This window comes from Copidosoma floridanum, unplaced genomic scaffold, assembly GCF_036245765.1.
Source record: "Copidosoma floridanum isolate Cflo_tuat_1 unplaced genomic scaffold, Cflo_Japanese_pri ptg000020l, whole genome shotgun sequence".
In the NCBI taxonomy this organism is placed as follows: Eukaryota; Metazoa; Arthropoda; class Insecta; order Hymenoptera; family Encyrtidae; genus Copidosoma; species Copidosoma floridanum.
In genome coordinates this window covers 13,783,438-13,801,343 of record NW_028321897.1, presented here as the reverse complement: position 1 = coordinate 13,801,343, position 17,906 = coordinate 13,783,438, and the positions used below count along the sequence as shown (strand labels likewise).

Below are 17,906 nucleotides of genomic sequence, written 5' to 3'. Positions count from 1 at the left end.
TACTACATCTACATTCTACTTCAGCAGCAAGTAGAATTTTGAACTATTACAATCGGTTATTTTTTTCTAGAATTATATTATTTACAACAAAAAAATGAGCTGGGTCAGACAGTGCGCCAGGACTATAAATTTATGAGGAGTAAATATGAGTTTCCTTAACAAGTTAAAATTTTTTTTAATAAAAATATAATGATGGCCCATTTATATTTCAATTGAACATGATAAAATACAGTGGTAACAACTTATATTGACCTTTTTCACGTAAAATCTTCGATGTGCCATCAAAAAATATGTTATTTTAAAACTAGTTTCGTTTTTTCATTACAACTTCAAAGTGCTCGTATTCTTTATGAATGTAGGGCACATCATCGAGACAGGGCTTGAAATTTTTGTTTTTCCAAGTATTTAAAGATTGAATAAAAAATTTTTCCGTGATTGAAGGGCCGCGTCTTAAAAGTCCATAAGAAGAGACTGAAATGATTTTTTTAAAAAGTTGACTTCACTCAAAAAAAAACGCATAATTTTTTTCTCATTGAGGGCACACTATTCAGCCTTTGATATGTTTTGTAGAAAGGTTCGAATGAGTAAAAGTCGGTATTTTAAGGCCAATATATTGCGGGCCACGCAAACAAAGTTGTTAAGAATACGAAATTTTTCTTGAGCTTCAATCGCTTATTTTGTGTTTTTGCATCTTAAATCGCTTATAGAAAAAGAAAAAAGTAATTTATGGCCTTGAATCTGTGCATACCCATTGTTCTTCAGGTGAGTAATCGTGAATAAAAACTTATTTGACTCGTTTATGAAATTAAATACGAAATTTTCAAGCTCAATCTCTGGATCACGAAGGTTAAAAGTTTGGTTGATTTGCCCATATGTCGAGATCAAGTTTTTCGAGCAGCCATCTGATTTCTTTTAAGTGAGCTCCTATAGAGTTAGAATTTATATACGCAATGCGCAGAGAAACTCTCTAAACGCCAAAAGGAGCTGGGGAAAAATAATATGTCAGTTTATTTAATAATATTGGATCTGAATCTGTAGCACTTACAATTAAATTTGACTTTTCACAACGTGCCCAAACATATTTATAGCCATGTTTTGTGTGACATCCTTAGCTCACATGTAAAGCTTGTGAACCAGATAGGAAATCATTTTGTAAGGTTCTGTGACAGACTCAGTAACAATTCCCGACTATATAAGAGATCATTTAAATTAGCCAATGTTTTTTTAGTTGACAGAAAAAGTCACGAGTACTGGTCGACTTAAGCGATACAACATAAGATTAATAAGCAGGCGCCGTTGCAGATCCACCCACCCTCACCGAGCTTCAAGAACTTTATGGCTGCATAGCTCTCATATTTAGAAAATGATTTCGTTAAAATTTTCAACCCAATATAACCAAGACAGCATTCATAATCTTACAAAGGAATGACCGGACCCACACAGCACACCTATCACTTTAAGGTCGACGGTTTACTTAGCCTTTATCACGATTAAGCGTACGCTCGTCTCAGCCTTCAGCTCAATCATCTGGGATGCAAGCTTCCCCACGTGGGTACGCATGGCAGCGTTTTTCAACACAAGTTCATCTATGCGTTTATCATGTTCCGACGCTTGGCTTCTTATGGAATTGAGACGCTCAACGATAGCATCAAAACGACTAGTACTAAAAGATTTGACACTACTAATAAAACTTATTAATAAGAGGAAACAGTGGTTCTTTTTAAAGTTCTCCCAGCTATATGGCATAGCAGGTGCTGAATCAGCTTTGTTCAAAAGTTTATTAGCCTCATTCTTTAGTTTCAAATTGGTGGACTGCGACCCCGGAGCGCTAGATTACAATGCGTTAAAGTCTGCGATGTTGCCAAGGCCACGATTCAAGTCATGCTGTTCAGTTCGCGGAGCAATTGCATTAACAACCACATTGCCCCTCTTTTAATTGCAACGGTGCATGTAAGCACAAAATTAATTTTTGGGTCTCGATAAAATATAATTCGCAACACATCCTAGATAAAATGCATTATTGTAAGCCGTACAGTTCCACGCCTCTGTAGTAATATTTTTTGTGAAATTTTTGCATTCATACATCGTGTCGTTAAATGAAAGCAATTTTTTAAAGAATTTAAAATAAAAACGGCAGTGGCAGGTTTAAAAAGTGAGCCTGAGGTTAGCACATAAAAAAAATGATTAAAAAAGTGTACAGTTAAAAATCTAAAACTAACATTCACATAGTAAGACAAGATGGATGCACAGAATTAACAAAATAAAAGTGCAGTTAGAACTAAAATGTCAGGCTTTCGCAAAATAGAAAATAACATAAAAGTTTGTTTACGGCATCGAAGTTGACCGAAAAAAAAAGAATGGCATCTCTCAAAACATATGTAGTATGTAGAAAAAAAAGTATCAAAATATTATTATGTATATGTATATGTATATTATTCTGTAATTAATAAGCTTCTTCTTTTATAAATTTATGAAGGAACTGAGTTCCTTGGTCCGTCAAGAACGTTGCTGGAGTTCCGCATAAGAAAATAAATTCCTTGACATGCATCAGCTGTTGATATGACAGTTTTCTCCTACAGTAAAGCTATAGCGTATTTGGAGAATAAAAATTTCATCGTTAAATTATATTTATCATTTAATTACGTGCTGGTTATGGACCTGATATATTGAGGACAACTTTAACAAAATGTTTGGTATTTGAATCAATGATGGTTAGTTTTTTTTTAAGCTTCTTCTTGCACTAATTTTTCTGGTTGACAAATAGGATATTTTTATTTATGATTAAATATCTTATTTGTAAAGTTCTAAAAAGTTTTTGCTTATCTTTAGTTTTATTTAATTTTTTGTGACATTCTACAGCTAAGTGATGTATTTATTTGATAATATTGTACCCTTATTTAAGAGGCAGGTGCTGTACTATCTTAAATTAAACTATTATTTTTGTTTGTTTTATGTGTTCCTACAACATCTGCAACATTTTTTGGAACCTTATACTTTTAAATTTTGTGGTTTGAGCGATGCTGACTGACAGAACGTTTTTTTTTTCATTTTTTTTTTAAGCTATTATGTGACTTTTTAGGGCTGTTGTTATGTTTTTTATTATTTTTCTATTTTGACCTCTTGTAAGTTAAAGACCACCTGCTCTAGCATGGCATTCTTGAAAAAAGAAAAGCTAGGTGCATGATTCTCATATTTCTTGCTTAGAAGTTTTCTTAAAAAATTAAGTTCTCTCTTTTAGTTTCATTCATTTTTCGGTATTGATAAAACCAAATAATTTTTTTAAATTTTCCTCATCAAAAAAATTTTTTTTTAACAGTATTATGATTTATAAATCTTGTTTCCACTATTTATTAGTCCTACTAATGTGCGTATTAATTTATTTTTTTTTAAGATTCTTCTTTTACAATTTTTTTATTCATGACCAAGTCATATTTTTTGTTAAGTTTGTTTATTGCGATTGGCAAGAGAAAAGTGAATAAAAGTGCTTATATAAAAGACACGCGATCCACACATGCGACAATTAGTATGATAATTAATGTATCAGTATTGCTTGCATACCTCTAAAAGTCCAAATACATTCAAGTCCAAATTCATATATAACTTATTAACGAGCGTTGGTATTATTATTTAATATACTTATTTAAATCGAGATTAAGGTGAAACATCTAAAAATGTCAGTTTATTTAAACCCTTAGTGAGAGTGCATGTTTGGCTTCTCGGTAGCTCAAGTGGTTTAAATAGTATTTATATGAAAGTACTACCATCTTCATATGCGCCAATTGATACGATAATAAATGTACTAATATTTCTTGTATACCTTTTATAATCATATAAAATTTCTAACTCATTTACAAGCATCAAAATCATTTTCACTGTACCTATTAAAAAGTTTAAGTTATCCGATATATAGATTCCAGCAAGAATAATTTGTACATTTGTTCAATGTCACATTGAATATGCATTAATAGTACATTACACACCTATGAAAAGATAGCGTAAGGCAAGTTTTAGATGTTGTGTACATGTATGTGTTCCTAAATATATTATAGTAAACATTAAAGTACTTAAAGTACGTAATTTATGTGTAAAACAAGTAGTATGATGGAGTATATATGTACATACATATAAATAGATATATATATATATATGCATGATATGTAACGGTGGCATTTCCCGAGAACCGCGTGTAGAGCGATTTTTTCTGATGCGCAATTCGTTAGAATAAATTTTTTAGGGCAAATAGCTTTTAAATGGCAGCCGATTGAAAATACAATCCAAACTACCCCTAAATGGGGTTGGAAAGCTATAGCGCGCCCGCATGAACTCGCGACGTTGCCACATTGTTATTGGAGCTTAGTCGGTAAGCAGTGAGAACTATATCCATGTGCGCACGCAAGAGCGTCAGCTACGGCTGGTAACTTGAAGGTTGGATGTAAAAATTTCTACCTTAAGGTAAATATTGTCGGCTCCTTATGTTGTTAGTTGTTTATCCATCACGCGCTTACTGTCTTTCTCACTCTCATGTTGGACAAAAACATCTTTAAATTTTTATACTAAAGTAATGTTACCTCTAATGAAAGTAAAATACCAAATTAGTAGGGATTTTTCCACTCTACACGATAGTATTTTTGCAAAAATAGTCAAGCTCTCGGTCAAAAATATTGTTGTTAGGTATGTCTTGCTTACGTTCCCAGGTATGTCGTCTGTACACGATTTAGAATGAGTGCATTCATAAATTGCAATAATCAAGTACCCGGGAAGTACCCGCCAAGTGCCCGGGAAGTACCCGGCAAGTGCCCGGGAAGTACCCGCCAAGTACCTGGGAAGTGCCTGGGAAGTGCCCGGGGAGTACCCGAGAAAGTGCCCGGGAAGTATCCAACTGTATTGTACTAGGCGGGGACTTCCGGGGCACTTGGCGGGTACTTTCCGGGCACTTCCTCGGGTACTTCGCGGGTACTTCCCGGGCACTTGGTGGGTACTTCCCGGGCACTTCCTCGGGTACTTCCCGGGCACTTCATAGGTACTACCTGGGCACTTCCCAGGTACTTGGCAAGTACTTCCCGGGCATTTCCTCGGGTACTTCCCAGGCACTTGCCGGGTACTTCCCGGGCACTTCCTCGGGTACTTGGTAGGTACTTCCCGAGCATTTGCCGGGTACTTCCCGGGCACTTGGCGGGTACTTCCCGGGTACTTGATAATTGCAATTTATGAATGGACTCTTTCTAAATTGTGTACAGATGACATACCCGGGAACGTAAACAAAACATACCTAACAACAATATTTTTGACCGAGAGCTTGACTATTTTTGCAAAAATACTATCGTGTAGAGTGGAAAAATCCCTACTGATATGGTATTTTACTTTCATTTGAGGTAACATTACTTAAGTATAAGAATTCAAAGATGTTTTTGTCTAACATAAGAGTGAGAAAGACAGTAAGCGCGTGATGGATAAACAACTGACAACATAAGGAGCAGACAATATTCACCTTAAGGTAAAAATTTTTACATCCAACCTTCAAGTTACCAGCAGTAGCTGACGCTCTTGCGTGCACACATGGATCTAGTTCCCACTGCTTACCGACTAAGCTCCAATAACAATGTGGCAACGTCGCAAGTTCATGCGGGCGCTCTATAGCTTTTCAACCCCATTTATGGGTAGTTTGGAACGTATTTTCAATCGGCTCTCATTTAAAAGCTATTTGCCCTAAAAAATTAATTCCAACGGGTTTTGCGTCAAAAAAAAACGCTCTTTACGCGGTTCTCGGGAAATGCCACCGTTACATATCATGCTGTATATATATATATATATATATTTGTATTTTTTCTACGTACATATGCCCTCAAAATCGTAATGATATAAAAATTTCCACGATATTAATATTAAACTTTTAATGATCTTTTTAAATTAGGTGTACGCTGGTTTTCTCAATTCCTACTACACCAAGTTTGATAACATATGAGTTCGAACTCCTACTTTTTGCTGGGGGTCCTGTGATACTCACCTAATTTTTCGTTAAGATTGTCTGTGATCTGGTTTTCTGAGTTTTTGATCTAAACGTTCACTGCAGAAACCCTTTTTTTTTATTTTGGACATCAGAGTTTACAATACGACTTCTTGCTCCTTGATTTTAGATTTTAAAGACTTTAAGTATTTTGTAACTATTTTTCTTTGATTTTTACAAAGTTTTAATTATTCTGATTTTAAAGATTCTAAGAAAGTGAGCTTTACTTACATAAAGCACAAGAAGTTGTATTGGATATTTGTGTATGCGACGGGATTCTCACTTTTTTTACGGAAAGCTCTGTGTTATTTATTCTAATCTGAAAAGTAAGTATGTATTTTCAGATTTCTAAACAGTTTTTATGGTTATTAATTTGTACCAAATACATCCAAAATATCTCGTTCACTATTATACTGTATGTGTCAACACAAATCATCCATTCTGATGTAAAATTCAAAGTAGAATTCAAATACGCTTCGCATGACGTATTCTTGAGTTTTTATTTTTACGTTTGTAATTGTTTTAAAGAGAAAAAAGGTGTCTTAACAACTTATGATATTGGATAAAATAGATAAAATAACAGAATTCTCAACAAACAAGGCTTCTGAGCCGATATTTAGGATAAATGATCAAAGTTACTTAATTTTGCTAAATTCAAGTAACAGACAAGGCGTAGGTGTTATAATGTTTAATTAAATAGTTTGGTCCGCTTTCACCTATTGTAAGAAGATGTTAGTTTTATATTGCTGATTCCTCCCAATCTTTTTCTCTAGAAGGCACCTTGGTCGTTCTATGAGGTTTCTTGTTAACTTTTATAATCATAGGCCTACTTTGACTATCATTTTTTTAGTGACCTAATGTCTAGCATTAGATGCGTATTTTTTTGTTCTCCCAAACATTGATATTAATAATAAAGCAAAATGCTTGCTTCTAAATGTATTAATTATACATGATTGTTGACATACCTTTATTTGGTAATTGTGTTTTACAAAAAGTTTGAAATGCCCTATACTCCGCAAGGCTTAGGGGCTACTCTAATTAAAGTGGTAGAGCTAATATTTTGTATCAGAGGAGGAACTACTCAGATCAGTCTAATATGCATACTGACCTAGTACGCACAGCACGTGATTCACTTGAGGAAGCTTACAGTACTTTTATCGCAGTAACCACTACTCTATTTACTGGTGTGTGGAGAAAGTGAGAAGATATCAATAGTTTTCGATGTCAAAAACAGACAATGAACGTATTATTTGTAAGATACAAATTTCTGTTACAACGTAAAATCGAAGAATTTCTAATCTCTTATTATTTCAATCAATTATTATTTCAATGAAAAGTGGCCAGGTGGTTTACGTTTGAAACGTCTTAGACTTTACTGAGATCAATTATAGTTTTCTTTTAATTATTATTTACATCATCTTTATTTGTACGTCATGGGTATCGCAAGTAGTTAAAATTTCGATTGCAAGGCTTTCGAAGCACACATAAGTTCGTAAACAAAAATTATACAAAAAAGAAATAAGATAACTATGACATGTAAAAGTAACACAAAACATGCTGGGTGCGATTTTTCTTATACGCCCATTCCCTCCCTGCTCTGTGTAGAAAAAGAGCTGCTGCTGGCTTGACGACTGCTGTCACTGACTGACTACACACTTTAGTAATGGCACTCAACATCTGCTGTTCCTGATTCTGCGCTTCCACTGTTTGACTCTCAAGTTTAACCTCCACGTTGCTCTGCTGACTCTACTAATATTCGTCACGGCAAATCCGCTGACTTATATCACGGACATTAAAAAAAAAATTAATCTAAAAATAGTTCTTTGAGACAAATTGCATGACTAGGAAGGACAACTGCTGGAACCTTATCGAGCCCAAAACAACCAGACCCTTTATTTTATTTGAAACAATGTTAGTAGAACAATGTAAGATGCAAGCATGCAATCACACATTCTCTACGTCAAAGAACGTATCAAAATATTGGAGCCTCTGTTGCATGTAATGCAACCTTGCAGATGCGCAATTCGAGATTATGAGAGCCTTAATGCGATGTGACAGATAAAAGACGACTTATACATCATCCGCAACAGCCATGCAGTACACTTGAGAGACTTTACGCCTGACAACAATTACTATAAGGGTGATGCTGTCAAATAGTCTTGGGTAACTGTTAACAGGCTGTTTTATAATTATAATATGGGCATTTTTGAAATTCACGTCAGCTTGTGGCTGATTGTATCGACAGATTCATGTGCAATTCCTTACGCCTGCTCCTAATACTCTGCATACAAATTATTTCATATGTAAGATTGTACTACCAGTAATACAACATTACTTAAAGTGCAAGTCTTAAGCTCAGCACATAATTAAGTTACAGGCATAACGGAGGCTGGCCCCCATTGCTGAGAAGGCAGAGATCCCTGCTAGAAATTTTTGAGGACTTCACTCAATCTGACAAGACTGTCAAAGTATGGAGCATGGGTCTTAATCATCAGTTGGAGCTGCTTATCAACAATTGGAGTTACTTCCAAGCCATTCACGAGGACTCAATTCAGTGCTCACCTATGAACAAAGTCACCTTCTTAAGTGACATATGCAGGTTTGCAGAAGGTTATTATTAACCTTAATGGTAAGGCATGCTAGTGTCACGCTAGGATTTAGCTGTTTTTGACCGTGCCAGAAGGCGATGAGCCTGTTGATCAACCCCAGGATATACTTGGGCTTTTTTCTAACGTTAGAAACTTTTTTTACTTAAAAGTTAACGTGCAAAGTGAGGTAAAAGCAGTTCTTAACACCTTGCAGCTCGATAGCTCTCGTTATTTTACAGTCTGGAGCCTTCTTGTTTCGCGATTCAGGCTTTACTGCCTGCTCCTGCAGAACCACATCATGTCACTTAGAACGCTTAATCCTTTGCACAAAGAATGTGCTGCTGATCTGCAGGGTCTGCTTGATACCTTAGAAAAGCACTATAATTAACTGCGAGCGCTTCATCAGCTTATAGAACATTGGGATATGTAGATAATCTTACTTTGCCTCAACTGCCATGGATCCCTTAACTCAGGAGGTCTGGGACTACAAGCTCAAGAAACCGCCCAACCCAGAATTAGCTGAGGCAAGAAGTCGCTCTTGCTCTAGCTCTTTACGCCATGTCATTCTACTCACGCTCAAAGTTCAGCTCAAGAGCCCCTGGCAAACAGTCACAGCAAGAGCCTTCATTGACGCTTGTTCAGAGATTTCATTTATGTCCATTGTGGTGGCTCGAAAGATTGGAACCAGTCTGAAGCCAGCTGTCAGAACAATTTCTGACGTCAAAAACGCTGTCCTTATGTTGTCCCTAACCATTGTAAGTTTGCACCTTAAAATTCGCAAAATTACCTTTACGTTATGGTGGACTGTACCCTGCATGCTCCAGCTGGGATTCCATTTTCTATCTAAACCATTACACCCAGCTGCCATTAAATTCTTAAGTAATCTACCAGATCTCTTAGACCTGAGTTCTAGAATGCTAAGAGGTGTCGATATTTTTTTCAAAGTCCACGTGTACCCTTATTTTCTACTGCCACGGCTGTTGTTTCATAAAGATCTTGCCAGACAGCTCACTGTTGCCAGCTGGATGCTCTCTGGTTACGCACTAGGCCAAACAACCTCGTCCTTACTAGCTGCTTGCATAAGAACACAGAACACGTCAAATCCACCTTGACATGAACAGCTTATTGCAGTGATACAAGTATTTTGGATATAAAAGGACAACCCCCAGGTTTTCGTTAATCTTCTGAGGACATCAAGTGCTAGGTCATCTTTGCTGATTATCATTGGGTGGTTGATTAGCGATATGTCGTGTCCAGCATGATGAAACTCAGTGAAGAAGAGAGCTCACCCGACGCTAGAGCATCTCTTCACTCGTTATGGCGCAGATTGCAGGGTGATCTTAAGATGGCCCTTACATATGCTCGCTTCATGGATGAGTATCTTAAGCACTGGCACATGCGGTAACTACTTGATGCAAACCTTTGTGAGTCGTCATGCTCCATATGCTATATCCTACCCCATGGGATCTGGCAAGCTGTTGATCGCCAGAGAAATCTGTGCATGATATTAAACGCATCGTGACCAGCATCCGTTGGCTATAGCCTCAACGATCTTCTGCACACTACACCAAAGCTTGGTCTGCTGGAGAAGGATCACCTTATACTTGGGTATTACGATGATCTTTTGCTAGATCTGCATCGACAATCGAAACGTTGACGTCTAGTATATCCTGTAAAGCATTAATGACTTAAGCCCACTTAATTACTATCAGTGTTATTGCTAACTGTAACCTATAAAAAAGCTAGTGCCACCTATCTATCTCCATGGATAAATTTAATTGAATATAATACTACAGACAAGTTCACAGTTATCTTCCCTCTTGAACACTTTTACATCGGTGGCCTACTGAATTTTGTGCTTAAGAGCAGTACTCCATCCAATAGATTGGATTATGTGCGGGTTTGGAAGGTCCAACACCAGTTCTGGAGCCGCTGAAGCTGCCAGTCCTTGAACACGCTCCGAAAACGATACAAATAAAAGATTCAACGTCGTTACTTCTAGGTTGACGACGTTGTTACCATAGTGATCTTTATGCTCATTTGGTCTTGCAGTGCCTGGCCACTCCGTTGAGTTATTTCACTTTATTCTGATAACAAAGAGCTAGTTCACGCTGCCACTATCCTAAACACTAATGGTTAATGCACTCGTCGCATAAGTAATCCTAATCTTCTGCCTATTCAGTACTCTTTAAACTCCGTTTTTTTTACATTCGTACATATTTTTTTTCTATAAAAATTAATAACTTTAATCATTATCAAAGACACAATTAATGTTTTGAAATTGAGGATAGGTACAATACATATGACACTTTATTATTTAAAGTATTTACTGTAAATATTATTTTACGCATCCATGCGTTTGACTCTATTTTTATTGTCTATATTTAGTAAAAAAAAGTATAGGGACCAAGCAATGCTTTTTTAAGAAAATAACATTTAATATTTGTGACTTCTGTTTCAGAAAACTTGCAGTACTTAAAACTGGGAGATAATAGTCTGCATTTTGTACCAAGCGATGCCTTACGACGTCTGCATCGGTTAAGACACCTTGATCTCAGATCTAATAATATAAGTGTTCTTTCAGAAGACGCATTCATGGGTTATGGGGACTCGCTTACTTTTCTAAATCTTCAAAAAAATATGTAAGTATATTATTAACATTATTTGTTTATTTATCATATCATAACTAACTTATTTTATAAAATAGTTATGTTATTTACTAATATGATGATAAGGTTGCCCAACATTCTTAGAAACAAGTTGTATGCAATAGTTATGTCAAAAATAATCGTATGCAACAGTTTTTCAGCGCACTGATTACAAATCTTTTATCAATTTTTAAGAATTTTCAATATTCTCTGCTTCAAATAATTTAGCTTAGAACTTCTAAACCTCACACAGACCAGTGTCTTGTGCATGTAAACCGCAAAATTATGAACCACCACACCTCAAACCTGCAAGAGGTCTGTGTTCCTCAATTCAAAAAATTCCAAGCCCTGACATCCTAGAAATCTAAAGGCCTGTATTCTTTAATTTAAGTAGTTGTTTTTTAATACATTGCTTAGTTTCATACACAGATTTAAAATATACAAATATCATCACGTATTTAAAATATCAGAAAGAAATGTGAATGCCTTTATGTATACTTTTACACACATGAACATATACATCTATCTACTTGTATTTATGTGACAATGTGACATTGCTATATACGCAATACTTACTTGGTTATCTTTTAAAATTGAACGAAGAGCACTTTTTTAACTACGATACTTTTCAAACTATGAAGTAAAGAGTTCTCAAAAAAATTTATGTGTTCCTTTACTGTCAAAGACAGTTTTGAGTAGTTTTTAAATCATTAATGGATATGTGGTAAGTTACACTTTTTTTAAAATTGGGCTATGTAGTGCTTGCACCATTGGTCCAATGTAGAAACAGTGATTTTTATCAAAGATATTTCTGTAATGACATGATAAATTGGTTACAAGTTTTTAACACATTTTTCTTAAGGCTTATTTTATTTTGGTGATAATTTTGTACCTTCTTAGATATTCTTGACTTATAATTTGATTTAGAAAACAACTACCTTACTACGTCCCAAGCCCCTGAACTCTAAATAGGTCATAAGACTCTGTATTTAAATCGCAAAATTCTAACTCCCAAGCCCAAGATAGACCAGAGGCTGGAGCATGTAAACTGCAAAATTCTAAATTTTTAAGCCCCAGGCAGATCAAAGAACTAAGCATGTAATCTGCAAGATCACGAAGCCGTTAGTCACAGACAGGCTAAAGGCCTGTGTTTCTTAATTAGTGAGTCCCAAAGACCTAAGCCCCAGGCAAGCCATTGCCCCCTGTATTTACACCATAAAATGCAAAAGTTTTCAGCCCAAAACATGCTAGAAGCCTGAGCGTACAAGTTTCAATATTATAAGCCACCTCACCCCATATATGTAAGAGGTATATTCTCTTGAATTAAAAAATTTTAAGCCCGTGTATCCGAGACAGGCTGAAGGTCTGTATTTTTAAATTTATTAACCTTTAGCCCCTTATTCACAGGCAGGCCATAGGCTTGTGTCTTTAGACCGCAAAATTTTTGATTTTTTAGCGTGAGACAAACTTCTAAGCCCTGGGCTATCCAAGGGCCTGTGAGCCATAATTAAAGAAATTTTCGACTGCTTAGAAAGGTGGAACGCTTGTAATTCTTAATTATTAAATCTAAATCTTCTAATCCCCAGGCAGGCTGTAAGGCTGGGTATTTAAACCAAAAAATCCTTAACTTCTAAGCTCCAGACGAGCTGGCATCTAGGATATGCAAACCGCAAAATCTGTAATTCCTCGAACCTGAACGAGCCAAAAGCCTGTGCTCCTCATATAGTAAGTTTCTAACATCTTAGCCCTAGACAGGCCAGAGGTCTATGTATTTTAGCTGCAAAATCCTGAACTCCTCTACCTCAACCAGGCCAGAGACCTTTGCATGTAATCTGCAATGTTTAACCTGCATGTTACCCTCAAAATTTAAAATCCCTAAGCCCTTGACAGGCTGAATCGTTCCTGAAGGCCTGTGTTCCTGAATTAATAAATTTCAAATTCAGTTACACCAGGCAGACCATTGGCCTTTGTATTTAAATCACAAAGTCTTCAACTCCTAAGCCTCAGACAGGCTCGATACTTGTGCATCTAAACTGCACAATTTTAATCCCTTAAGCCCTAGACAGGCTGAAGGCCTGTATCTCTTAATTTACGAATTTTAAGATCCTCAAACTTACGCAGGTCGTAAGGCTGTACATTTCAACCGCAAAATTCTAAACTGCTAATCCTTGGACAGGCCAGAGACCTGAGCATGTAAGCCGCAAAACTCTAATCCCATACACCTCAGACAGGCTGGAGGTCTGTGTTCGTAAATTAGAAAATTTCCAGCTCCTAAATTTATGACAGGTCATAGGCCTGTATTTCTAAATTGATGAATCTCCAATCCCATAATCGCAGTCAGGCCGTAAGCCTGTGTATTAAAACCGCAAAATTCTTGATTCCTAAGCACCAGGCAGGCTAGAAGACTGTCAATGTAAGCCACAATATCCCAAACCTCTGAGCCACAGACTAGCTGAAGGGCTAGGTGCCTAATTGATAGATCCGTAACTGCTGAGCCCTAAGTAGGTCAAAGGCCTGTGTACTTAATCCACTTAGCCCTAATTTTTCAAGCTCTAGAGAGGTTAAATGTTTGTATTTCTCAAAAAGTATACTCCTTATACCAAAGATCTTGGCAGACTGTAGGCATGTGTATTTGAACTGCCAAATCCTCAACTCCTAAGTCCTAGAGAGGCTAAAGACCTGTGCACGTAAGCTGCAAAATTTAAAACTTCAAACCATGGACTGGCTAAAGGCCTGTGTTCCGCAATTAATAAGCCCTTACTACCCCAATCCACCAACTCTAGGCAGGCCATAGGTCTGTGTATTTTAGCTAGAAAATTTCCAACCCCTGAACCCCAGGCAGGCCGACGGCCTGTGTTTCTTAATCAATAAAACCCAAATCCAGTAACACCAAGCAAACCGTAGGCTTTTGTATTTTAAAACCGCAAAAGTCTTTAAGTCATAAGCCTCAGACAGGCCAGCCATATTATTAATCCATAAGGCATTTAAAAAAAGTGTATGTACCAATGATCGGGTAACCTGGAGCATTTTATAGCTGCTATATTAATTGACGTATTATGAAATAATTACGTAAGCACAAATAGCTACATAATCTAAGAGACAAACTTGTTGTTTTCTTCATTTGTGAGCCCAAAACTATAATACCAGCACCAATCACGAGATCACCAGGGTTGCTCATTGGCCACCCTATACGTTAATAAAGAAACAAAAAAAAAGTAAAAAATATCCTGAGCACTAATTACGAGCTACCTTAAGGTACTTACTTATAACTTCAGGAATGTATACAAAAACATCAAATAACCTCACTTTCAATCACCAAGTGACCAAGAGAGCTGACTGACCATTTTATAAGTAAAGTAAGTTATAAATGACAGCTGAAGCACACAAGATTACGTAGTAGAGAGGGCTTGTATCATAAATTAATGCTTTATTGATAAATAAAAAACCTAATAAGTGTAAATTGGCACTTCTGTTGTTTCTAATTTTCAATCATTAAACTAAAAGGCTAGTCAGTGCCTTTAGTTTCTTATAAGTTTGAAATATGGCTGTTACATGCTTTAGATTACTCAATCATTTGCACTTTTATTTTTATTGAATACTCTACAAATAACTAACATAGCCATCCAGCTCCCTGGTACGACAGAGCTTGTTTTACTTAGTAATTGGTGCCTAAGTTATTTATTGTTGTACTTATAATTAATAAGCATTCGAATAAGTGACGTTAATATTTTAATGAATAATGCTTATTCTAATAACAGATTTCAAAGATTAAAAATGTAATAAATAGGCTTACTTAGTTATTTTTAGTGCTTAGTTTGTGAATGAATAAATTTTTAAATTTATTCATAAAAAAGTTAGCACCCTGGGTAACTTTGTAATAAAGTCTTTTTTCATTATTAAATAATATGTTAATTTATACATCAGCTCGTCAGCGCTTCATATTACGTAATAAAAAGCACTTATGTTATAAATTGAGGTTTCACAGATTATCAACATAGCCAATGAGTGCTTTAAATGACTAAGTAATTTGCATTTAATAGGATTAAATACGTCATGGATTATTATCATGGCCAGTACGTATCTCCAGTCTCTTGATCATCAGTAGTAAGGCTACTTATTGTTTTAAAAATTTTTAATTGACTAGACACTAAGTGTCCGTGTTGTCTAGTGATAAGCACTCACAAGGAATAAATATATTGTCAATTTTGAGTAACGTCTGATTGTCCCCTAAGTTAATTCGAGGTTAGCGTTCAAATAATTTATAAACTTTTTCATTTATATATTAAAAGGCCAATCAGAACTTATAGTCACCGGGTGGGAGGCGCTTTCGATACTATGTAATGATTGTTTAAGAAACAAAGTGGCCAAGGACTGCTCTAAATTACTTATTAATATTAATGTGGCTAGCAAGTGCTGCTGGTAACGAGATTTCTTACCAATTTGTTATTCTAAAATGCTTTATACGTTAATAACGTTATCAGTTAGTACCCCAAGTAATCTGGTGATTGGTGCTTAGATTATTCGTTGGTTTTATTTATTGATTAGAAAACCACTTTTAACTTTAAGATACCTCGTATTTATGGTAATTAGTATTTAAAAAAATTAAATGCCTCTTAAACTAATAAAGTGGCAAGTAAAAGTTCAAGTTACTTGATAATTTAAAATAAGATTACAAATTGATTTTCTACTTACAAATGAAGTAGCTTATCAGTGCGTATGCTTATTATATACATTTACCTTATAATTGTTGCTTGTTATAATTAAATGCTTTATAGATTCATAACACAGCTAATAAGTTTCCTGAGTGACTTTAATCTAGTTATTGGTATACCTATTTTATTCATCAATTATTTATTAATTTATTGTGTGGACAAAAAGTGCCTTGCTTTATTAGTCAATTAGTGCCTCATTCTATCGTTTACTTTACGGATTTATTAAGTGGCCAGTAAATTTCATGCATTGCTTGGTAGTAAGCACTTACGTTATGATTTTATTGTTCCATTATTGATTAAGTAGCTAGTTAGCACTATAGGTAACCTCGTAATTGGCGTTTCTATGACCTGATTACTAAGTAGTTTATAAGTGGCCAGTAAACGACCTAAGTCACCTGGTTACTTGCGCTTTTATTTTGATTTGATGATGTAATAATCTATATAGTGGCAAGTTAGTGTCTTGGGTTATTTTTGCTGAAACAACGGACTATAACTGTCAACTTTTCTTTATATTTTGCTCAGCGAGAAACTCTGCCTAACAACAAAAAATCATATACATGGGCCTTGGCAGGAAGAACTAAGCACTATTTTCTAGGTAACAATTTACGTCCAGGAGAAAATGTTATTTTTCTGTTTCTTAGTGTGTAATAAACCTTAGTATAAGACTTAATTTCATTATTTTTTCTTATACTTCTAACGAAAGTACAGCTATGATTCGAATCCTAAAGAAGCAAAGTACAACATTCCGTACAGGTAACAAGTCGCATGCATTGTTTGTAGAAAATATATTTAATGTCTTATGCATAGTTGCCTCCCTCGCCGAAGGTAGTAAAAACTCAGAAGATGCCATTTTTTTCTCGTATACGATTGTCTTTCTTTGTTTGCCGAAAATACGATGTTATGTGGTAATTTTAGAAAGACAAGGTAATATTATCTTTTAGGTCAATACTAAGCTTATTGCTTATTAGGAATCAAATTAAGTATATTCTGCTAGAAAACTATTCCCTGCGCTGAGAGCGCAGGAGGCAGCTATGCAGTGTATACGAAAATATTTTTTTCATAAGCCGTACATGCAATTTATTTTCTACGAGGACTGTTGCATTTTTTTCCCTGATAAAAAAAAATTATGCCACTTTTTTCTCTGCAGGGGTACAAGAAAAAATTACGAATTAAAATCTTACAATATAAATTAATACGCACTTTAAAAAAACGTATGGCATAAGAAACTCACACTTACGGAGAAGTGCTGTACTTTCTCCGTTTAATGCGTAACATACTTTTATTTAAATGCTGGAAATGAGTATGCAATCCCAGTTATCTTCAGTAATAAATGTGACTTAGTTATTTTTGTCCTCGTTAACACAAAACTACTAAATGGCCTTAAACATGTGCGAACAAGCAAAGAAAAGTGTTTAATGCCCTCAGTAGAAAACATTTCCTTTGCAGCATGGGCACAACCGTAAAATATTCTTAGTCTTCACTCGCGTAAGTCTTAAATACGATACAGATTTGTATAAAGTTTCCAGTCAATTATTCTTGGATTTTTCAGTAAAACTTTTATCCTCCCACTAAAGTCATACTGCTGTCGTGATCAATATAAACATTCAAGAAATTATTTAGTTAATTACCTCACGCAATCATTAATTTCTATACTTTTGTTTATGAAAAAATAATTTTCTCAGCTATGTCATGATTTAAAGAAGCCAATATTTAACACAAATGCAAGAAATAGTTGCCGGTCTGTTTCTTTTTTTTTAACGAAAAAAAATTTTAAAGTTATTTTGATGGTGTCAAACAATTCAATAATTATTAAAATAATACAAAAGTAAGGACCCTATATTTAATAAATTTTTTAGAAAATATAAAAATAAGTGACAAGTCACTTTAAAGTTGTTACTGGAAGTATTTATTAATTTCATGGAGATATCATTTAATATTTTGTTTCGAGTTTTAA

General features: G+C 35.2%; 1 protein-coding gene across 1 annotated transcript in view; it reads left to right on the top strand.

Moving 5' to 3' along the window:
• LOC106637462 (uncharacterized) overlaps positions 1-17,906 on the top strand; it is an 877,306-nt gene that overhangs the window by 602,869 nt on the left and 256,531 nt on the right. Inside the window, exon 6 of the mRNA XM_089593884.1 lies at positions 11,054-11,234. Within this exon, the coding sequence (XP_089450010.1) occupies positions 11,054-11,234 (181 nt within the window). The remainder of the gene's footprint in view (positions 1-11,053; positions 11,235-17,906) is intronic.